The sequence below is a fragment of the Trichechus manatus genome, unplaced genomic scaffold (assembly GCF_000243295.1).
Source record: "Trichechus manatus latirostris isolate Lorelei unplaced genomic scaffold, TriManLat1.0 scaffold00280, whole genome shotgun sequence".
NCBI classification, from domain to species: Eukaryota; Metazoa; Chordata; class Mammalia; order Sirenia; family Trichechidae; genus Trichechus; species Trichechus manatus.
In genome coordinates, this window is record NW_004444216.1 from 1331222 (window position 1) to 1356048 (window position 24827).

The 24827-nt window shown below is 37.6% G+C and overlaps 1 protein-coding gene across 1 annotated transcript in view; it reads right to left on the reverse strand.

Moving 5' to 3' along the window:
• Positions 1–24827, reverse strand: part of MAGI2 (membrane associated guanylate kinase, WW and PDZ domain containing 2) — a 650884-nt gene that overhangs the window by 246175 nt on the left and 379882 nt on the right. The window contains exon 9 of the mRNA XM_004390069.1: positions 8899–9537. Coding sequence (XP_004390126.1) covers positions 8899–9537 — 639 coding nt within the window. The remainder of the gene's footprint in view (positions 1–8898; positions 9538–24827) is intronic.

Here is a 24827-nt window from a genome sequence, read left to right on the forward strand (position 1 = left end):
ATCTGATTAAATAAGTTATTAAAAATAATGAAGCATATCTCTGAACTAATACATAAAGCCTTCCAAGATAAATTGTTAAGTTAAAAAAGCAAGGCACATATAATACAAGTCTCTATACATATAATATAATATAGTATAGTATAAGATACAAATTCATAACGACCCCATAGGACAGAGTGGAACTGCTCCATACAGTTTCCAAGGAGCGGCTGGTGGATTCAAACTGCCGGCCTTTTGGTTAGCAGCCTGAGCTCTTAACCACTGTACCATCAGGGCTCATAGTATAGTATAGTATATTATAAGTCTTTATATATTTAAAATGATGGAAATCATACAAAACATGTTCACTGACCATAACAAAATTAAATTATAAATAAACAACAGGAAAAAAAAAAGGTAACTCCTAAATATTTGGAAAATAAACAACACATTTCTCAATAACCATTGGGTCCAAAAAGAAATTGCAAAGGAAATGAGAAAATATTCTGAACTGAATGAAAAAAGGAAAACACAACATATCAAAATTTAGGGACTACAGCTAAAGAAGTATTTAGAAAAAAATTCATAACTTTAAGCACTTATATTAGAAAGAAAGATCTAAAAATCATTAATCTAGGTTTTCAACTCAAGAAGACAGAAAAAGAAAAATAGAGCACATATGCAGTGCGATGAGTTGCTTTCATATGGCCTTTCAAGCCATGGTCTTGTAACCCCCACCAAATGATTGGGTGGGACTATGCAGATAAGGCACTTGTGGCCTACCAAGGGGATTGGACAGCTTGCTAACCATGCAAATAAGGTATATGGCACCCTTATGGGGGTGGGATCATGCAAATAAGCTGTATGGAACACTAGCAAGGGGATTGGTCAGTTTTGCCATTCTGCTAGGCTTAAGACAAGCCATCCCAGAGGTGGAAAGGGGGGATCTCACTACCACCAGGAAAGAAGAGCTAGGAATGGAGCACGTCCTTTGGACCTAGGATTCCTGAGCTGAGAACCTCCTAGACCCAGGAGACAGAGAGAGAGAAAGCTGTAACACTGGAGATGGTGAGAGATGGCAAGAAGCAGCAGCAGAAAAACGGTGGCAGCAGAGGCAGCAGAACCAGGAGACTAGCAGTAGACACTGCAGTGGGCTTCTCGGCTCACTGAGCGGAGTGAGAAAACTGGGTGCCTTCAGGCCAAGGCTTACTGGTGGAGTGGGTTGCCTTTGGGTACTTACTGGTTGATCTAAAGAGTTTTGTAACACTTTCTCAAGCAGGGCAGAGGTTGGCCCCGCCCAAGAGGCCTGAGGGGCTGAGGGGCCAAGGGGTGACAGGCTGAAGGCCAGGGAGAGGCCTGTCTGTGGGCACCACTGAGAAACTGTGCTGACTGAAGAACTGTATCCTGAGTTGTTCCTGATCCTGAATTGTAATGTTGTTTCCCTGATAAACCCCATAATCGTGAGTATTATCTGTGACTTCTGTGTGGCCATTGCAACAAATTATCGAACCCAGTAGAGAAGCAGAGAGTGCCATGGGAGGGACAGCTGATATCAGAACTGGTAAAAAGATTTAAGAGAGGAAGTATATCTGACCTCCACCTCATAGGAATCAGCCTTGGGCTGTTGATCTTGATTCTCCTTTCCCCTTCTGATATTAGAAGAAGTCAGACACCCCTGCCACACCATTTTTACAACATACAAAGTAAGTAGTGGGAGGGAATAATAAAGATCAGAGTGAAAAACAACAGAATAGAAAACAGAAAAACAAGAAAAAGTCAATGAATCCAAAAGATGGTTCTTAAAAAGAATTTTATAAAATTTCTTTAAAAACTTTGTGCTAATCAATTCAACTTAGATGAATTGTAAAAATTCCTAGAAAGACATAAATTACCAAAACTGACTAAAAAAGCAATAGAAAATCTGAATAGACCTAAATCAAGTAAATAAATTCAATTAGTAATTAAAAAATCTCCCTACAAAGAAAAGTCCAGGCCATATGCTGTCACTAATGAGTTTTAGCAAACTTTTTTTTTTTAATTTATTTTTGTTGTTGTTGTTGAGTGTCTTAGTTATCTAGTGCTTGTAGAACAGAAGTAGCACAAGTGGATAGCTTTAACAAAGAGAAATTTATTCTCTCACAATCTAGGAGGCTAGAAGTCGGAATTTAGGGCACTAGCTCCAGGGCAAGGTTTTCTTTCTCTGTCAGCTCTGGGGGAAGGTCCTTGTCATCAGTCTTCCTGGGTCAAGGAGCTTCTCAGTGCAGGGATCCCTGGTTCAAAGGATGCATGCCCCTGGCTCTACTTTCTTGGTGGTATGAGGTCCCCATGTCTCTCTGCTGGTTTCTCTGTTTTATGTCTCAAAAGAGATTGGTTTAACACACAACCTAATCTTGTAGATTAAGCCCTGACTCATTAACATAACTGCCTCTAATCCTGCCTCATTACCATCATAGAGGTAGGATTTACAACATACAGGATAATCACATCAGATGACAAAATGGTTGAAAATCACACAATACTGGGAATCATGGCCTAACCAAGGTGACAGACATTTTCGGGGGACACAATTCAATCCATGACATTGAGAATATACACAACACAACATCAACCAATTCAACAACTTCTGTATGTACAATTCAGTGACACTGATTACATTCTTCAACTTGTGCAACCATTCTCACCCTCCTTTTCCAAATTTTTCTCCCCTATTAACATAAACTCACTGCCCCTAAGTTTCCTATCTAATCTTTTGAGTTGCTGGTGAAAGATTAATGCTTTCCCCCTAAAATTGAGAACAAGGCAAGATATTTACTCATATCACTTTTATTCAACATTGTACTGGAGGTTTTAGCCATTGTAATAAGACAAGGAAAATAAAATCAAAGCATACACATTGGAAAGAAAGAAAACTGTCTTTATTATATGATGGTGTGATGGTTAAGATTGTGTGTCAGTTTGGCTGGGCCATGATTCTCAGTGTTTTGGCAGTTGTATAATGTTGTGATCACTTCCCTGTTGAGATCTGATATGTGATCACCCCCATGAAAGGATCTGCTTTGAGCAGCCAGTCAGTTGAAAGGGAGTTTCCTTGGGAGTGTGGCCTGCAGTGAATATAAGCAGACATTCTGGCAAGGCCCAGGGGCTTTTTGCTCACCCTGGATCCTGCAGCTAGCTCCCGTTCATCTGACTTCTGGTTTTTGGGACTTGAGCTTACCTGCGGTCTTGTCTGCCAATCTTGGGTTCGCCAGCCCCTGCGGCTACGTGAATCAGAGGAAGCCTCTGTCCTGACCTGCGGACTTGGGATGTTCCTGCCGCTACAACCAAGTGAGTCATTTCCTTGATATAAATCTCTCTCTACATATATTTATATGCTTTACTAGTTTTGCTTCTCTAGAGAACCCAGCCTAAGACACACAGCATAACAATCTATTTCAAAAATCTTATGGAATCTACAAAAAAACCTCCTAGAACTCATAAGCGAGTATAACAAGATTTCAATATACAAGACCAAAACCAAAAATTAAATGTATTTTTATATATTAGCAACAATTGGAAAATGACATTAAGAAAACAATTTCATTTGCAATAGCATAAAAAAGTATTTAAAAATAAGTTTAACAAAAGAAGTATAGGATCTGTACACTGAAAACTAAAAATTGTGGCTGAGGGAAATTAAAGAGGATTCAAATTAATGAGATTTATCACATTTACAAATTGAAAGGCTCAATGTTAAGATGGCAGTTATCCACAAAGTAGCTTACAGATTCCACGTAACTCCAAAATCTGAGGAAGTCATTTAATTTTCTTTTAAATTAAAAAGCTAACCTTAAAATTTATACGGAAATGAAAAGGATCTAGAATAGCCAATTAATTTTGATAAAAAAGGAAAAAGTTGGAGGACTCACACTATCTGATTTCAAGACTTTATATAAAACTACAGTAATCTAGAGAATGTAATCTAGAGAGTATGTATAAAGATTGGCAAATAAATCAATGCAACAGAATAGAGTCTAGATATTAAATCTCATATTTATGATCAATTCATTTTTGACAAAAGCACCTAGGCAATTCAATGGGAAAGGATAGTGTTTTCAACAAATGGTACTAGAACAATTGGGTATCCATATGCAAAAAAAAAAAAAAAAAGTGAACACTGACCCTTACCTCCCATTATACACAAAAATGATCTTAAAATGGTTCATAGACCTAAATGTATGAGCTACACAGCGATACAACTTCTAGAGGAAAACAGGAAAAATTCCTGCAATCTTGGCTTAGATATAATATCAACAAACAAAAATGATCCATTAAAGAAAAAACTGATATATTGGGTTTCATCAAAACAAAAAACCTTTGTGCTTCAAAAATACCATTAAGAAAATGAAGACAGGCCACATACTGGGAGACAATATTTTCAAATCATGTATTTCATAAAGCACTTGTACTTAGAATATATAAAGAACCCTTACAACTTAATAATAAGTAGATAAAAAACCCAATATACAAACTGGCAAAATATTTGTATAGGCTTGTCATCAAAGAAGATAGATAAATGGCTAACAGCACATGAAAAGATGAAGGACATCATCTAATGGTCATTAGAGAAATGTAAACTAAAACCACTAAGAGGTATCACTACACACTCACCAAAATAAAAAAGACTGACAATACCAAGGGTTGCCAACAATGTGCAGACACTGGAAACCTCACACATTACTGGTGGCAATATAAAATGGTACAGCCATTTTAGAAAACACTGGTAATTTCTTAAAAAGTTAAAAATACACTTTTCATCCAATTCAGTAACTTCACTCCTATGTATGTACCCAAGAAAAATGAAAACACATGGACACACAAAGACTTACACCCAAATTTTCATAGCAGCATTATTCATAAATGTCCCAATGAAAACAATTCAAATATCCATCCACTGGATATGGATAATAAACTAAGTGTGGTATATCCATACTATGGACTACTTACTACCACACTATCACGCAGCAATAAAAAGAAACAAGCTACTCATATATGCATCGGCATGGATAAATCTCAAAAGCATTACGCTAAGTGAAAGAAGCCTTTATGTAAATGAAAGAAGACCATATACTGTATAATTCCATTTATATGGAATTTCCAGAAAGGCAAAACTATTCAGAAAGCAGAATTAGTGGTTGCCTCAGGCTGGGGATGTAAGTGGGGACTGACGGCAAATGAGCATGAAGGAGCACTTTGTAATGATGGATATTCTATGGATTATGGTGAGGTTACACAACTATATAGTTTTAACAAAAAATCATTGAATTGTATATTTATAGTTGGTGAATTAATGGTTATGTAAATTATACCACAATGATGTATGTTAAATAAATGAAATACACCATAGCAACCAAAATTTTTTCCATAAGACATATGTATAATATCATATTTTTATTAAAATACTTTATATATTCATATATATGCTAGTAAAGGCTACAAAATTTCTAGATGTATGCATACAAAAAACATGTTTACCTCTGGGGAATAGGACCGAATGTCTGGGATAGGAGAGAAAATTACTTTTCATTGTATACCGTCTAACATTATTTGCTTTAAAAAACCCATGTATATTATTACTTTATAAATAAGAAATCCTAGTATGTATTTAAAAACAACCAACCACAACCCTGATTTAAGGACACACATGTATAAATCTGCTCTTGAAAACCTATGCTTCTCTGAATGAAGCCACAGCAAGTACAAGTAGCCTATAATAAGACAATCAAAGTCAATGTCATCACAAAAACATGGTGCTAGTTGCTAGTAACTTCAGAGAGATGAGTGCAAATTGTGGGAATTTGGGGTATCACAAATAGTTTTTTTTTTTCCCAAATATTTATTTCTTCCATTCCATTTTTATGACTTTTATTTCTGCTGTTCCCTTCCCTCTCCCAACCTAGACATGCACTTGCATTAGAAATTCTAAATGCTCCACAGGCTATAACTATAAGCACCATTAATAATACTGCCTAATGATTTTCTGAAATCTGATGAGCAGAAGTATTTTTGAAAAGCACTGAAAAAACCAAGGCTAGGTGGTCTTCAAACACTATGTTCCCTCTAAAAGTATGAACTGAAAATGACTCTTTTAGTAAATGATGTTTAATTTTTTGTCTAAAGGTTGCTACTCTGACCACTATAGTCGTTGAACCTCACAGGCATACAGTCTGATGAATGAACTGTTATCTGATTCAGTGCAGCTACCAACAACTGCACAGAAACCATTGCCTAACAAACCCAGAGGTGCTCAAGTTTCCAGACAGCAATGCTCCCCTTGTCCAAACAGGTAAGACAAGTTTTGGCATGCCATTTGGCAAGACAACTTACGCCTGATAAGAAGAAATGGAGTACTTTTGTAAGCCAACTTCAATGTATCTGCATCTATCCTGCTCAGAGTTATGATGATGAAGAAAAAAAATAGCCCCACAATCATGAGGCCTTTATAAATTTGTAGAATCACCAAGACAAAAGGCAAAAATGACATTAAACTTCTACCTTAGATATAACAAAGCACTTCAGTATACCTAATGTGATTTGATCTGTTCAATCCTGTTTTTGTTATTTCACAAGAAGTTTTTGACTAGAAATATTTAAGCCTCACAAAGTACTATATTCTGCAATTCTATACAATCCCCCCTCCAAAAAAAACCCCACAAAATAAAGAAGTTTCTCACTCCAAACACAATGCAAACAAAACTCTGATTAATGAGAGAAAGACAGAGAGACCCCTAGCACTTGACTGATAGCAGACATACAATAAAATTTTTTTCAGAAAATGTACATATTGCAATAATCTAAAGAAAGAATTTAAAGGTTTCACAGTTCTTTCTCCTGCTAGGCCATGGCTTTAAAAAAACCATTATATATAAAATATGCCTAAATTTGTTTCTATGAATCATACAGTGGATACTGCCCAGTGATTTTCAGCTATACCTTTTAATACACCTTTACCAAAGATTTGATTTTCCACTGAACATTATAAAGATATGGCTCTTTAATTAATGAATATTTGTTTTAATCTTTGACAAGCAATGGGAGAAATTAAAATGCACTGTCAATATTTAATATGAAAATTCAAGTGCTATTTTGTAGCAATGCCTTAAGAAGTAAATGTAAGATTGCTTTGCTACCATATTAATTTTCCTTTCTAACACAGGAACATAATACATAAAACATAAATTCATGCAGCATTGCTCACAAATGCCTAATAATTTGGCATCCATTTTCAAAGAAGGAATTAACAATATAGTACCTCCTTGAAGCGGAAAAACCTGCAGAGAAGGCCAAATAAACCAAAAGGTTAAAAGATGCTTCTTTCAGCTTTGACTACTTTCACTTGCATTTCAAATTGATAGGGCTTTCATGCTGTTTTTAGTGCTTTGAGTAGGAAATCATATATGCTTGCCATGTGTGTGCCCTTTACACATGAATTCCTCACAGCACTCCTTCTCCTGACCCATCCCAGCTGTAGCCTCAGTGCTGATTTAGACTCAACAGATATTTAGTGAGCACCTATTCTAGGCCATGCAATACTAAGGACACTACCATCAGGTTAAAAAATTCCATTACCGTCCAGTCAATTCCGACTCATAGCGACCCTATAGGACACAGAAGAACTGTCTCATAGGATTTCCAATGCTGTAATCTTTACGGAAGCAGACTACCACATCTTTCTCCTGAGGAGCTGCTAGGTGGGTTTGAACCACAAACCTTTCAGTTATCAGTGGTATACTCAACCACTGAGCCAGCAGGGCTCATTACTGTCAGGTTAGATAATATTATTATCCCACTGTATCAGAAAATTGGCCAATGAAAACCCTATGGAACACAACGATCTGATCTGCAACCAATCATGGGGATGGCGCAGGACCAGGCAGTGTTCCATTCCATTGCACATGGGGTCACCATGAGTTGGGGCTGATTCAATGACAGCTAATAACAACAACAATAAATGAGAAATCTGAAGCTCATGGATTTTAAATGTTCTAAGTCCTCAAATCGTTAAGTGAGAAAACAGGACTTAGCCTGAGCCTTTTCCTTTATACTGTTTTCAAGCATCCTTTCTGCTGTTGTGTCCCCTTCCCTTCTTCCTCTTCCTAGCTTCACTGATCATCAACAGCAAAGTAGCAGAAAAGTGAGTCAGCAACCCCTCTTCTTTCCCCTCCGAGAAGGTAGAAGAAACATTTAGGGCTCAGAGCTCCTACCACAGTCCTCACTGCTTCCATTTCTATCCTTCACCCAGAATACCCAGCCCAGAATTTCTGCCCTAGCCCTGTTCCACAACTTTCATCCCAGGCCATAGGCATCACTATGGCTACTTGTTGCTGGAGCAGTCCTGTAGTAGTGGAAGATGTGTTCTGAGCAACCCTATTCATAATTCTAAAAAGATTTTCCTACAGTGACACACCCAAAGGTCCTTATAGTGATTATCAATACTATACTTGGGTATGAACTGGTTTCTAACTGCTAGCCTGACATCCTAATTACAATTCAGGGCATTGCTTCCATGAGAAATGGCAGGTTTCTTAATCAAATCAATGAGCAAGCAATATGAGTTCTCATTAATAAACTTTTGGAATATAAACCATTCATAACTGGGGATTCAATCTTCGAGTTCATATCAACCGCCAAGTTCATATCAACATAAATTTGTAAGACTGAAAGCACTATTATTATTGCACTTAATATAAAAAAGGAAAAAATATGTTCTAAAAATTCAAAAACTCAGCTCCCTGGACTCATATTTTTCTCTCTTTTTTTACCTTTATTTAAAAAAATTACAATATCATTCAACTCCAAGAGAAACCTCCATTTTACAGTATTATTGTCAGTTTCTACTATTTTACCCACATATTTATTGCTAAGCCAGTGTTTTAATCTTACCTCCTCGGTGGATAATCAAAGAAGTCTCACTTCCAATGGGACAGTCCTTAAGTATATCCACTACTTCTGTATGGCTCAGGTTCTGTACATTCTGCTGGTTGATCTCAACAATGAGGTCACCTTCACATAGGCCAGGGCATCCCTGAATGTCAAGTATTTGTTTCACCCGCTGTCCTGTAGGACTGTCAGCAATAGTGAAGCCAAAGCCCTGGGCACCTTTCACAATGGTTAAGGTCATAAGTTCAGCTTGGGTGGCACCAGAGGAAGCCATAGACACATTGTCGTCATGGACAGGTGGTGGATACGTGCCATCTAGTTGGCCATCAGCTGGCATGGAATGCAAAGAATGAGGTGGCCGATCTGTTATATCCGGAACAGACTGTGAGTTCCGAGAAATGTATTCTAAATATGTTTCATAGTTATGTCTTCCATTGACCATCACTGGAGGTTGCCTCTCCATTATTGCAAGGGGTGGCACCATGCTATTAGCAGGATCTTCAGGATCAAAGGGCAAGGGGTATCCACGACACAACACCAGGTTGACACTCTGACCAATAGGAACAGACTGGAAAAGTTTGACTACATCTGCATGAGTGTGTCCAAGGACACAAACTTCATTAATATAGACAATGACATCACCTGCAAGGAAAAAAGAAAGAGAGTGACAACATGAGGTAAGTTCAATTAATGCTGACAATGAGGAATGGAATTATTTATGAGACTAGTGGAAGAAGTGCTTTATTTCTCAGTAAGCAGTGAGAAAATCAATTAGAATAATATTTAAATTCACTGTAGGTGACTCAAGGTTACAACTGGTCTGCCAACAAATACAATGATCAAATGCTGGAAAAAAATGTTATTTGGTTTTTCTTCAAGTACAGAAACAACTTCATGTTCAGAAAGAAATGATCAGAAAGAAAAGGTTAGAAGCATACATCTTATGCTTCTTTGTCATCTTCATTTCCATCTTCTGGGGTGGCAATTCAATTAATAGAATTTTCAAACTATTGAGAAGTGGTGGTCATGAGTTTTGGATGAAAAAAGCCCTGGTATTTGGGATTTTTAGTTGGTATCACTTGACTGAGTCAACTGCCTTTTTTCTTGTTTTCTGAAAAAGAAAATATTTTGCCCACTTATTTTCTCCATGTATAGCAGGTGTAATTGCAAAGGTCCCACATATACACAAGTAAAGGTCAAGGGCACAGGTTTGGGATCAAGAAACTGGGTCCATATCCTGACTCTACAACTTAACAGAAGTGTGATCTTGGGCAAGTACCTACCTGCTTTGAGCAACAGTTCCTTATCTGTAAAGTTATTGTGAGGATGAAATGAGAGAATGCTGGAAAAGTTCGTGGCACCATGCCTGGTACGTGGTGGATTTCGATAACGTAGACCAATATTAATATGATTGTCGGTAAGAGAGAATGTGGATTTAGGACTCTGGCTTTCAATCAGGAAGCTGCCATAGACTCATTCTCTGATCTTAGATAAATTGGTATTTCTGTTGGTCATTTGCAGTAAAGGCATTTGCCTTATCTCCCCAGTGAATTATCACAGGTTTGCAGAGGTCAATTGGTTAGAAGTTAACTTTATGATATTAAAGATGCCCTGAATGCAAATTATTGATTATAAAATATATTCAGAAAAACAAATTTTCCTTCTTAAAATGTAGAAAAATATGGTTGCTTGAGATAATTGTTTTTATAAAAAATTCAATTATGTATGAATAATGAATTTATTTTTAGAGAACTGTTCTATCATGAATTGATATTTTTATCCTCAAAAACTATAATATTTGAGAATTGAACTTGCAAATTGAGATCATGCCTGACTGTGCTAAGGAATATATGAGGGATGAAAAGACATGTTTTCACAGATTGTCAAATGAGTAACTGAACAGACATCGATTTATCAGGAGAAGTTTGAAATGGGTGATGTAAATGGTGATAGAGTTGACTAGGGAGCTTGCCTGTCAAGACTGCAAACATTGAAAACAAAAACAGACTTGAACTTTCAGAATGGAATATTTTTCTGGCCCTTCTTTGGTGTATGATATAAAATTATTTTTCCATTAAATGCACTTGCAAAATAAATCATTCTATGAAGAAAACAATCTTAAGTAAAGTGCCATCAACAACATACACTCATTAACACTCACTTTTCCCAAATGCTAGAGAACTACTTGAAAATGCTAAGGATATAGAGACAGAAAAGCCAAACAAACAATATCAGGGATACAGGTTAGTTCTGATTCTAGTAAATGTCACAGACCATGTGATCAGTCAGACAGAACTCCACTCTTCAATTATGTCTATCAAACAGGATGCCGGCGTGCGGGCTGCCACATTGGGCCAGGACTCAGAACTGAGTTAGGATGGACATCCCATCTCTGCTCCTGTGATTCCTCGTTTGACTGGGGCAGCTGGGATGCTTTGGGCAGCATTTTCAATTGGTTCGCAGAATCGCAGATAAGCATCTGATTCATACAGACTATTCTGTCTCTCCTCCCAATTCTATTTTTAAAGTTAGTATATTATTACATATTCTAGGCATTAAAAAGATTAAAAGAATAATAAATACCTGTGTACCACAATTCAGCTTAATGATTCAAACATTGCTCATATTAGTTGAAGCCCCCTTCCGCCCCGCCCCAGGTGGCACCTCACCACACACATACTTGCATTCCCCCGCTGCCCCTTCAAAGGTAACCATTGTCCTGCATTTGAGGTTTATTATTCTCATGTATTTCTTTATATTTTTGAAATATCTTAAGTATCCCTAAATAATATTGGTATTGTTTTGTATATTTTTAAACCTTTTATAAATGGTATACATATTAATCTTCCGTAATTTTCCCTCCAAAATATATTTGTGATATTTATTTTGATACCTGTACCTCTAGTTCATTGATTTTCACTGCAATATAGTCACTATTGAATGACTAAATCACTATTTATTTCTATTTATTCATTCTCCAGTTGATGGACACTGGAGTTCTTGTGAATATTTGGCTATTAAAGATAACTCTTCTATGAACTACTTTCCATGGCCCTTGTGCACATGTGGGAGACTTTTTCTGGGATATGTACCTCGGCATAAAACTGCTGGGTTATAGGCCATATGCATCTTCAACTTTTTAAGATAATGGCAAATGATTAACAAAATAGTTCATATGAATTTACACTCCCATCGGTAGTTTATCAGAATTTTCATTGCTCCCCATCTGACACAATACCAGCTATTCTCAGAATTTTTAATCTCCACCAATCTACTGGGTGTGATCGTGGTTTTAATTTGCATTTCCCCAATTGTTAGTGAAGGTGAGCATCTTTTCATATGTTTGCTGGTCATTCAGGTTTCCTCTTCGGTACATCTCATTTGTCCATTTGTTTCCTATTGTGTTAGTTTTTTTTTTTCCTTCTTTTTACAGACTGACTATTGCAGCTCAGCTCCATTTTTGATCCACCCTTCTCTGTAAATTTGGGAGACTTCCAGTATAGCAGATATAATATGGGACATGGAATCAAAAGACTTTTTTGGTCTGAGTTCTGTTCTGTCACCTACTAGCTGTGTGACTTCTAAGGAACTAACTTAAATGCTCTGTGACTCTGTTTCTTTAGAAGTAAGGTAGAACACTAATAATAATAAATTCTCAGGGTTATGGGAAATAACAATGAGATTATGCAGGTGAAAGGGTTTGTAAGCTGTAAATTATTATGCAAAGGATGATTGTATTTCAGTAATTATTTTGTCCTTGGTTAATATACTTCAATAAAATTAAGACATTCTCACCACAGTCATACCCAAGTATGACTTCAGTAGGATCAGTCATACTTGTAAGGATGACTTGAGTATGATGAGTATGGAAACGGTGGGTTCTTGATTGGGCAAGTAAGAGGCAGGGAGGTTACAAATATCGCTTTCCTCTAAGGCTCCCCCTAACTTTAATTACTACAACTCCCAGCTCCCAAGCATGCTTTATCCCTCTTTCTGTTCTGCCAGAATTTCACAGGAAAAAAGAACTAAGGGTAATGTTTAAAGCTCTCAAGGTTCCCTGTCAGGTCTAAAGAGTAGTTATTTGAATTATAGTGATTAATGGTATCTATTTTTGAATTTTAATGTGATCTTACTATTTAGTAACAAAATGAGGACTATTTGTGGTTCTTAGTAAGACTGCGTTTTGAAATTTATGGATAATTTCCACTCAGAGCAATTTTTCAAATCATCAAGCAAGCAAGTGATAAAGGGCCCTCCAACAATGTCTTTATGGAGTTACACAGAAGCTTTGCTGAATGTAAAAGATGAAGCAGTCAGTTATGACAGGATAAAACTATCTAACAACTTGACAGTACTCAACTGCCCACTTTAAAAAATATATAGGTACCTGGATAATGTGTCATGCCAAAAACTGTTATAAATGGAGATGTAAGCAAACATTTGCTTGTTCAGATAGAACTGACTGAGTAGGGTATTTATAGACTATGCTGTATGGATGTCATTTATATGCTGCTGAATAAAAATATGAGCCACCTGGTATATGTCAACTGACAGTGCCATGCCAAGTCTGGAAAAGACTGGGCTTCAGAGCACGGAAAGGGATGCCATCAGAAGACAAGTTCTAGCCCTGACTCTGTTGGCCTAGAGGGAAAACTGGAAGAGTCCCATGATCTCTCTGTCTCTCAATTTCTCCTTTTATAAAGTGGGAATTAAAATATCTCCTCCCTTTTCTTTTCTGCAGGGCCACCGTGAGAATGCGATCATGCTTGTGAAAACAAGTTTAATTTTTACCAAAGAAAGGTTCTCAATAAAAAATAAGATCATACATTTATATTGAAAGTCAAATGCACCCTTTCATTATTGTATTTCCTGTTTCCTATATGGTCATTCACTTCAGGCGATGTTTAGGCCAGATGGGTTAAGGCTGTTGACCTTAGTTAGGCCTTTTGGTCACATTTGGTGAGACTGACGAATCTGACATCTTCACAGGGCCGGTCACTGTGGCAGCAGAATCTTTTCAGGATTCTTTTCAGAATCTCTCACTCACCACTTGTCTTCCTTTTTTAACCACCACTTTGGACCAGACTAGAATAATTTACTTCATTCTCCATACTTATCCTAAATTCTACTCTGTTAAGTTCAAACTACTCAATCTCTAACCTACTGTGTAAAATTCTTTACCAAAATGTCTTGCCAATTAATTTTTCAGCTTTCATCTTCACATAATAAGTTATCATTCTAGTGAAGCTGATATCTTTACTACTCAGAATTTACAACTTGCTACTTGCTTTTTAGTTGGCTTCTGTTATTCCTCTGCTCTCAAGTGCATTTTCTTTCCCAACCAACCCATTTCTTCCCTCACCTCTTCATGTCTTCAAAGATATCTTCTATTACTCCTAATTAGCCTACTCCCATCTCATGCTTGGGAATACAAATTTGTCTCAGACTTTATTCCTTTGTGGTAGTTTTCTGCCTGTTGCGAGTTTTCTCACATACATGTAAGCAGCATCATTACTAAGTGGAGAACGCTTTAGGTATTTAGGATACATTCTCATTGAATAGAGAAAGGAGCAAAAGATTTAGTCAGAAGAAAACTGAAACAGATTTCATAGCTCAATTTACTGACCACAGTTTAGTGTTTCTAAGCTCTTTTTTTTTTTTTTAATTCATATAGATTTTTGAGAAAAGAAAAAAGGAAAACAATTCTCACTGACTACTTGGATTCTAATTACATACTCTACATGGAAAAAATTCTATTTTATAAGTTTCCTCTCCAGCTAATAAGATTTGACTGAGTTTATTTTCTAAAGCTTGTGTTAGTTTTGGTTTTTCGTAATAATAACATTAATAATTTTATTATAATATTGAATATCCATTTTCATTCGACTCTATAATTCCCACAAATACACATAATACATTTTGACATGAACTTTTAGGGTGTGCTTCTCACCACCTCAGTCAAACTGAAAATGACTGCTCTTGATAAAATTTATTCTCCAAATGAAACACTGTAGTCTATGAGACAGACCAAGAGAATTGAATCTTGGTTTCCTTGAGCTGCTCTTTGAGCAAGTCAGTCAACATTCGTTTCCTCATGACTAAAATGGAGATAATAGCTATTCTACCTATCTTATAGGGAAGAGATGACGTATGTGAAAATGTTAACAGTAAAGCATCATGATAATGCTATATACAGTAATACATATATCAGAAATTTTAATGAATTATTGATAAAGATTTGAAAAAGAAACATCCCAAGGATGACAAAGAATAGTTATAATTTAAAAAAAAGTAAAAGAAACTGCTGAATTTTATTAAATTATTTGGTAGTTTTCTTATATAAAAATGTGAGAGGACAGTATATGCAGTCTTGCAACTGAATACACAGTTTCCCAACAAGGAAGACTAGTGCTGCATGAAAGTATCCTTAGATTCCTCACTATCGTCTGGAATATAAATACAATGTGGTTAGGTTAGGGTGGAGGGTTCAAATGGACAAAGGCATGTTTGAACTGTGCAGTGGTGGTGGAGGAGTAGAGTTTAGATTTTCCAGACAGGCGAGTCTTGGCCTATCCTCAACTATATCACAAACTGAAAAAAGGTCAGGCAGTAAACACCCAAGCAAATAAGAATCTTATCCGATTCCCCAATAAATAAATCTGTTCCAGGGTTCTATGTCCCTTATTGCCCAGAAATTTTTCCTTATACCTAAATATAATTCCTTGCTTTCTTTCTTTTTTTAAATCAAGGCTACTTCCTATTTTTCTGTCCCTCATAAAGACAGAAGAGTCATTCTCCTAGAATAATTTTAAGCAGTTTCTAAATTCCCAAATGATCTACTTAGAGTGAAAGTTACAAACACAGCCACCAATTGGAGGAGAATTCCACCTTGGAGGTTCTGGACCTTACCATGATGGTACTGATTTTTAAACATGTCTTGCAGACACCCATCAAATTATGCAGAAATGTAGAAACAAATACTTACGTTATGAAAGGTAGAAGAGGCAGGATACAATACCTTCATCAGAAGAATTTTAATTAATTCTTATGTGATACATTATAAATGACATTTGTGTATGAAAATGAGGTGAATCAAGTTATGTTATAGCACTAAAATACAGTCTAGACAATGCCTTAATCATTTTTTACACATTATGAGACAAAATGTGGCAAAATGGAGAGAACACTGATTTAGAAGTCAGGAGGTTTATATTCTCTTCCTAGGTATGCCAGTAATTAGTGGTGTCAACAGGTCTCTGGGTCTTATGCCGCATTTATTTATTCATTTATTCAACAAAGGTTTACTCTACACAGTACTACTATGAACCAGGCGCCCTATTATAAAAAGAGAGGATTTGGACCAGATGATCCCTAAGGTATTTCCTTCATTCTCATATTCTAAGACAAAGATCCTTGGATTATATACCTTAAATGTCTCTTCAATTGATCCTTCCTTTCTTTTCCTACTACCACCACCTGAGGTCAGGCCCTTACCGTCTACTGTGTTGTAAAAGTCCTAAACTGGGGGGTGCTTGATGGTGAGGACTGCTAGCCCAGACTTGGGATCAATAAGTTACTGTTTTTGTTAACTTGTAGCCTTTATACAGACTTACTCTTGTAACTAAGTGTCTTAGTTATCTCCTGCTGCTATCAATAGAAACACGGCAAGTGGATGGCTTTAACAAAGAGAAATTTATTCTCTCACAATCTAGGAGGCTAGAAGTCCAAATTCAGGGCACTAGCTCCAGGGGAAGGCTTTTTCCTTCTGTTATCTCTGGGGGAAGGTCCTTTTCACCGATCTTCCTGGGTCAAGGAGCTTCTCAGGACAGGGACCCTGGGTCCAAAGGACTCATGCTCCTGGCTCTTCTTGCTTGGTGGTAATGAGGTCCTACTCCTCTATGCTCCATTCTCTCTTCTATGTCTCAAAAGAGACTGACTCAACATAAACCTAATCCTGTAGATTGAATCCTGCCTCAATAACATCATAGAGGTAGGATTTACAACACATAGGAAAATCATATCAAATCACAAAATGGTAGACAACCACACAATACTGGGAATCATGGCCTAGCCAAGTTGACACATATTTTTGGGGGACACAATTCAATCTATAACTCAAAGGAAATATTTTGTTTGTAACCGAGCTAAGAAAGAATGTTGTCATCTTTTTTCCAAGGAGCCTTGATACAAACAGTGTATCTAACCTCTATGTTCCCAGAAAAGAATGTCTTGCAACCACCCTGTAAACCTTCTCCAATCACCAAGTAGTAACTAATCAACAAAGACTCGTTAAACCAATCATGTTAAGATCCTCACTTCAAGATATCCCACTTCCCACTTCTCTGAATCATCAAGCACCTTTCAGAAATTTTGTATTGTTAGTTCTTGATTTTACCATATAAATATGCCTTTGTAACTGTACCACCTTGGAGCATTGTGGTTTCACTTTGTGGACTGTGCATTTCCTCAGTTTAAGCTGTTTCTTGCCTTCAATAAAACCCTATGCTTTTGCTTTAACAGAGTATGCAGTATTACTCTTTGACAGTGTGAACTTCTGCAATAGTCTCTTAGGTGGTTTTCCTGATGTCATAGCTGGTAAGACATAAGGAAGGAGGAGAGGGAAGCCCAGGCATACAGCATGACTCATTGAGCTTGTGCAAGATCTTGGAGTTTCCTAATCTCACACCTTATTGGCCTCTAGGAATAGATGGGCCATTGCTAATAAAGCCCCTCTCTGGTCAGGACCGGCTCAGGAATCAGGAGGGTGTGAATATTCTGCAGGTTAAGGGCATTAATGTCAGTGGGTACCACCTTCCACCTACTTCCCAATCCATTTTCCATTCTATGCTCCCAGATCCTGTATACTTAATGCCTTTCAATGCCTTCTCATATAGACAGAATCATGTCCCAGCTCTCTAGCATGGCATATGAGGTCCTCGGTCCACATTTTCACCATCTCTTGTCTTTTTCCAACCTACTCTGCGCTTCATTTGGTCCAAGCTTCAGGCTGCGCTCCCCCACAAGCTGTGTTCTTTCCAGCCTCTGTGCTCTTTTCTTATGTTCTCCCCTTGCATTCTGCCTGCTGACAAACTCCTCGTTACCCTTCAAGACCAACTTCACCTTTCTGATCACGTTCTATTGATGAGTGTTAATTACTTCTTCCTGTGCATTACTCTTTCCCAACAGCATAATTCTTCAATCCATTTAACCAAATTAACAGCACCTGGAGCGTCTCTGCTCCTAGTGACTAGCACTTTAGTATACTTAATATGTGTCTGGAATTTACAAACATCATTTAATCTAATCCTTTCTTAATCTGGTGGCACAGTGGTTAAAAGCTTGGCTGCTAACCAAAAGGTTGGCAGTTGAAATCCACTAACTGCACTTTGGAAATCCTATGGGGCAGTTCTACTCTGTCCTATAGGGTAGCTATGAGTCAGAAAGGACTCAAAGGCAACAGTTTTACTTAATCTGTGTCAGAAAGGCATTATTATTTGCACTTTATTGATGGGAAAACTGACACCAGAAGAAGTTAAATGCATTCTCCAAGGTCACACTGATAATTAGGATAGATTCAGGTGTTGAACCCAGGACTTCAATACAAATGCTAAGAATTTCAAGCAGCCTAGGAAATACTTTGATTTAGATACTCTTTTGATGCCTCTCAAATCGTATCAGTCAAAACACCGGGTAAAATATCTTTAATTCTAGGATGTGGAAATTGAGACACGAACTGCAATATTCTTTTGATTAGCAAAGTTAATGGAGGGAGGCAGTGAAGCAGATCATTGCAAACAGGAGAGTCCATTGCAATAGCTGGTCCACTTTCTGCGGTCTTCCAAAATATGTTGTTTGAGAGAGGGCTTGAAGAAAACTGAGGCTGGGGAGGTGACAGGTCACTGTAACCCACAAGACTCTGTAACCATCAAGAAATATGCCTCCACAAACAACTGCTCCCTTTGTCATGAGATCAGAAGAACTGGATGGTGTCTAGCTACCATTACTGAACATTCCCCCCCCCCCATGAAGGCTTACATAACAAAATAGTTTCTCATTTAACAGTTACTACAAATGTTGCCCTATGACAATGGTTAACAATCACACATCAACAATATCCTTACTCAACCTTGGGTTCCCTATCACCAGCTTCGTTGTCCCCTTCTGCTTTCTGGCCCCTGTCACTGGACTACTGTACCTCGTTAGTCTCATTTGGTTTTACGGGCCTGGCCACTCCCAGGCTGAACAGTGAACCTCGGAGGTAACTTCACCACTGAGCTAAAAGGGTGTCTGGGGGCCATACTCTCGGGGTTTCTCCAGTCTCCTTTAGGCCAGTAAATCTAGTCTTTTTTTTGTGAGTTAAAATTATGCTCTACATCCTTCTCCAGCTCTGTCCAGAACCCTCTGTTGTGATCCTGGTCAGAGCAGTCAGTGGTGGTAGCCGGGCACCATCTAGCTGTACTGGACTCAGTCCGGTGGAGGCCTTGGTAGCTGTGGACAATTAGTCCTTCGGACTAATCTTTTCCTTGTATCCTGTTCTCTTCATTCTCTCCTGCTCCCAAAGGGATGAGACCAGAGTAATATCTTAGATGGCCGCTCACAGGCTTTTAAGACCCCAGACACTACTCACCAAGGTAGAATGTAGAGCATTGTCTTTATAATCTGTGTCATGCCAATTGAGCTAGATGTTCCCCCATTACTGAACATTTTGATCAAAGATTATATAGAAGAATCCTGATCAACAGGGGAGAAAAGCAGAACAGAATTTCAACTTCTTATGGAATCCAGATTTCCTGGAGTCATTGAGGCTGGATGAACCCCTGCAACTACTGCCCTGAGATAATCTTCAAATCTTAAGCCAAAAATATCCCCTGAAGTCTTCTTAAAACCAAACAATCATTTAGCTTAACTAGGAAAGAATGTCTACCTTGAGCACTGTGCTCTTTTAAGATCTATCTATATGGGATCAAATTGACAATAAAACTTAAAAGGTTAGATAGGAGAATAATGGGCAGTGAATTGTTAACGGGGAGGAATAACCTGGAAAAGGAGGGTGAGAATGGTTGCACAGCTTGAAGAATGTAATCAACGTCACTGAATTGTACATGCAGAAGTTGTTGAATTGGTGTATGTTCTGCCATGTATATTCTAAAGAGCAACAAGAATAAAATAAATGATAAAAAAAGAAATATAAGCTCTAGCATAAATTATTTCACTAGCTATATGATCTTAGACAAGCAATTTATCTTTTCTTGATTGAGTTTCTTTTCATGCAAACGCAGAAGTCAGAAAAGATCATTTCTAAGGTGCACTCAAACTTTCCTAAATCTGGTGAGAATGTGGAAAGTTCTCCTACTGCACTACAAAAGATATTTGGAAATATCAGTGGCGCCGTTAACCAGATAAGTGACAAGACTTTGGGGGCTTAACCTGAGGTTCTCTGATTTTCCATAAAAGCACTGGGTGATTCCAACACTGGATCCAAAGACAGAAGGATACCAAGATGTTGGCTTAGCCACTATTTCTCAAAAGAATGAAGGATTTCCTAGTCACATTTTATAATTTCATCCATATGACCTGGTGCAGATGCCTAATTAAAAGCTTTGCTCAAAAAAAAAATGCTTAACCAGAACGTATCCAACAATTAATTCCCGGCAGATGTGAATTAGTATGACCATCTATTTACATTTCTTTTGTGTTTGGCATAGAGTGGTAAGATATATCTAAACAGTTGCATTTTATTTTGTTGGAAAGGAGAAAGAAAACAAATTCTAACAGAATCTAAAGGCACTGATTGTTTGCTGATCTGGCAAACATGAAACAACACTTAAGATTAAAACTATAAATAAAACCATAAAAAGAAAGCGCAAAACACTTTCTTGCAAAGTTCCAAAGAGTGAGGCTTTCTAAACAGCTTGCTCACTTTAAAAATTCAGTAGCATAAAACGGTCAGTGAATCTGTCATTTCTCTAAAAGAATGGAATAAATTTTAAACTAAAAATGACAAATATGTTTCTGACCACAGGTCTCGTATCTGAAGAGAACTTATGATTTTACTAGAATAATAATAATAATAAAGTAAATGAATTTAAAAAATGGTTTTAAAGCCATTTGCAGGACATGAAGGTTTATGAGAACAAGATACAAACGTATTGTAGAGTCTCAATGTCCTTTCCTGTGTACTCCGGACACACACGCGGGCAGAAGCATCACAGAAATATGCTCAAATACACACAACCCCCTATGCAGACAACATAAGTTACAGAAACATCTCATAGGAAAGATTAATCAATTTACGTAGATATGTAACAATACCCATGCTTACTTTCAAACAGCAGTAACTTTATTTCTGAACAAGCATGATTCTTTTTACAAAAATGACTCCCAGAGGTCAATGTGGCACAACCCATCACCATATTCTGACCTTACTCTACCACAGTACATAAAATGGCTATAAAACTTCCCCTGAAAATGATCGGGGACAGCTTGTAGGGAAGGAGCTGGGAACTGTCCACAGACATGCTTTCCAACAGTTTATTCTACTCTGCCCACAACTGTCAGTTCCCTGCAGCTTTGACTGCACAAGAAAAATGAGTAACAAGGAGAGAGAGATAAAAAGGATTGACGCATCCATTTCATTTCAGACCACTGCCTCCTGCCAAATGGTTGGAAGTTTTTTTGTATATTTGTTTGCTACCTGACTGATGCACAGTTTTAAGATAGGTAGAAGCAGACTTTTTAGTCAGAAGAAAGTATAATTTAGTTTTTGATACTGTGAAACCGATATTGAAGAGAGGAAAAAAAAATCTATTTTAAGACTCCAGATAACATCCTGTGAAGTTGTTTTCTTGAACTGCTTTTGAAAAACATACTATTTGCTCCAATGTCAGCTTGGTGCTAGTCCCCAGCACCCAGAACCGGGGTTGGGGTGGGGTCTATAGGTGGGGTGGCTCAGTCAGGGAGGCTCTTGTCCCTAGATCTCTTTCACTCTATGTAGTATTTCTGGAAAGTGTTCTGACACTTCCATTGCAAGCCAATCAACAGTCCTTAACTGGTAATGTAACAGGTTGGGTTATGTCTACCCACTCTTTCATTTGTGAGAAATTAGAGTCCCCGCTGTCTCACTGAAATGAGAGCTGACAGAATATTTCTCCCATATGGATTTCTGAACTGGTGCAGCATTAAGTTGCTGAGCTTCATAAAATGGTTGGCAGAAAGAACAAATGTGCTATGCTAAAAACGTGAGTGTATATTGCATACCCACTGGTCCAAGGTTTGAGGAGAGAGCCCTTGCAACTGGTTAATAGGGAAACAGACTTGGCAGATACGGCTCTTCACTGACAGACTCTGATCATCCAAAGCTGGACACTTTTATTTCCAATTTCAGTTTCTGAAAGAGCCGTATTTTATACAAGTATCAAGAAGTCAGCCTTCTCATTGGGCCATACACACCAAAGATTGCCAATTAAAAATCCCTCAACCACATGGCAAAAGGGAAGAAATCATTTGTCTTGGCTGCACGGAAATTTTGGAAACCAGAGAAAGATAGTTACTAATCTTGTTGGTTTATAGAGAGAGGCAGGGAAATCAATATGGTGCCTTATAATATCATATGTCTGGGGCTTCCGCCATAGGGTGTGCACCTCACCACTATCCTCTCTGTGCCAGACACGGTGCACAGATTTGTATGGGGATGAATAATGTCACAAGTCTGAGCTTCAGGAAAATATGAAGCAATCCCTGCAGACAATGGGAGATTATTCTATTCTCAGACACAACACACAAACGGCTCAGAGAAAAATAATCTAATCCCCTGCTGTTTCCCAGCATTACAATTATTATATCATATTGAGGTTGACTGCAGTAAGTCAGTAGAGAATCATCATCAAAGATTTCAAGTTGTCCCCTACTTCTTGCTACCCCTGTTGAACATGTATCTTTGTGAATAGACATGAAACTGATCCACTTGTTTATATGCTTATTTGCTCATTTACAGGTTACAATACATTTTACATTCCAGCAAAATATGGTCAATGAAAGAGTCAAAAACAATGAAAATTTCTTGCTTTTTAAACCTGAATCTAGTACTAATTTTATAATTACAGCATTAAACAAAACAACAACCTGTTGCCATTGAGGCGCTTTCGACTCCCAGAGACCCTATAGGACAGAGTAGAACTGTCCCATAGGATTTCTTAGGCTGAAATCTTTGTGGGAGCAGATCGACTGGTCTTTTCTCCTGAGGAGTGACTGGTGGGTTTGAATCACCGATCTTTTGGTTAGCAGCTGAACGTTTAACCTCTGTGCCACCAGAGTGAGCTCCTTTAGTATTAATAATATTTCAAGTTCCTGTAAATATAGTAAAACACAAGAATCTTAACCATAAGGTGCCAGACAGATCAATTGAAAAGTGAAAGTTTCAGATAGTCTCGACTTTTTTTTTAATTTGGTCTAGGTAATGCAAAATAGTCCATTAAATCCTTTCTACTGAATAAATACATTGTTGGAGGTCAAGAAGTAATGACTAATTGGCTAATAATAATAATAATAGCTGCTATTATGTGCTAAGAATATTCACTGTATGCCAAGAGTTTTGCCAAGCACTTTACAGACTTCATCTCAATAATCCTTAAAATAACCTGAGAATATATTGTCTCCATTTTATGGAAGAAGAAATGGAGATCAAGGCTTAGAGAAGCCAAGTTTCACAATTACAAAGCAGCAGAGTCAACAGATTTGTAGCATGTTTGGGGTTACTTTTAGGCTTGTCTTCCAACTATATGGATGTTTGATTATGTAAATTTATGAAATTTCAAGTTTCATTTCATTTAGCTAGTTGGTATTTCTTAGAACTTTTTTACCAGCTGCCATTGAGTCAATTCCAACTCATGGTGACCCCATGAGTCTTGGTTATCTTGTGCTGCTATTATAACAGAAATACCACAAGTGGACAGCTTTAACAAAGAGAAATTTATTCTCTCACAGTCTAGGAGGCTAGAAGTCTGAATTCAGGGTGCTAGCTCCAGGGGAAGGCTTTCTCTCTCTGTTGGCTCTGGGGAAAGGTCCTTGTCATCAATCTGCCCCTGATCTAGGAGCTTCTCAGCACAGGGACCCTGGGTCCAAAGGATGTATGCTCCTGGCTCTTCTTGCTTACTGGTAATGAGGTCACTGTGTCTCTCTACTCGATTTTCTTTTCTATATCTCAAAACACTATCTAATCTTATAGATTGAGTCCTGACTCATTAACATAACTGCCTTTAATCCTGCCTTATTAACATCATAGAGGTAGGATTTACAACACATAGGAAAATCACATCAGATGACAAAATGGTGGACAATCACACTACTGGGAATCATGGCCTAGCCAAGTTGACACACAATTTTTGGGGACACAATTTAATCCATGACACCATGTGTGTCACAGTAGAACTGTGCTCCAAAGGGTTTTCAATGGCTGATTTTTTTTTTTTAAAGATCTCCAGGCCTTTCTTCTGAGGCACCTCTGGGTGGAATCAAACCTCTGACCTTTCAGTTAGCAGCTGAGTTCATTAACTGTTTGCACCATCCAGGGACTCCTCTTAAGATTTAACCCATTGCTTTCAAGTTGATGCTGATAGATAACCATTTGGAACTTTGTTTCCCTAATATCACATATTGAGGGCATTAATGAAACGGATATTTTGGCATAACATAAACATACATGATATTTTATCATGACATAACGGCTTCATTTTTATTCACAAATTATAGCCCACATAAAGAAATCACCCAGCGATGGAATTACTTATAATTGAATGGGCTAGTCAGCCTGCCCAATTGCTAAAACAAGCAAATCAAAACAAAACAGAAACAAAATGCCTAACAAAGAGGATCCCATAGGGATACAACCTTGAAGTCATAAACACCTAATAAGTTCAATAAAGAAAACTATGAAA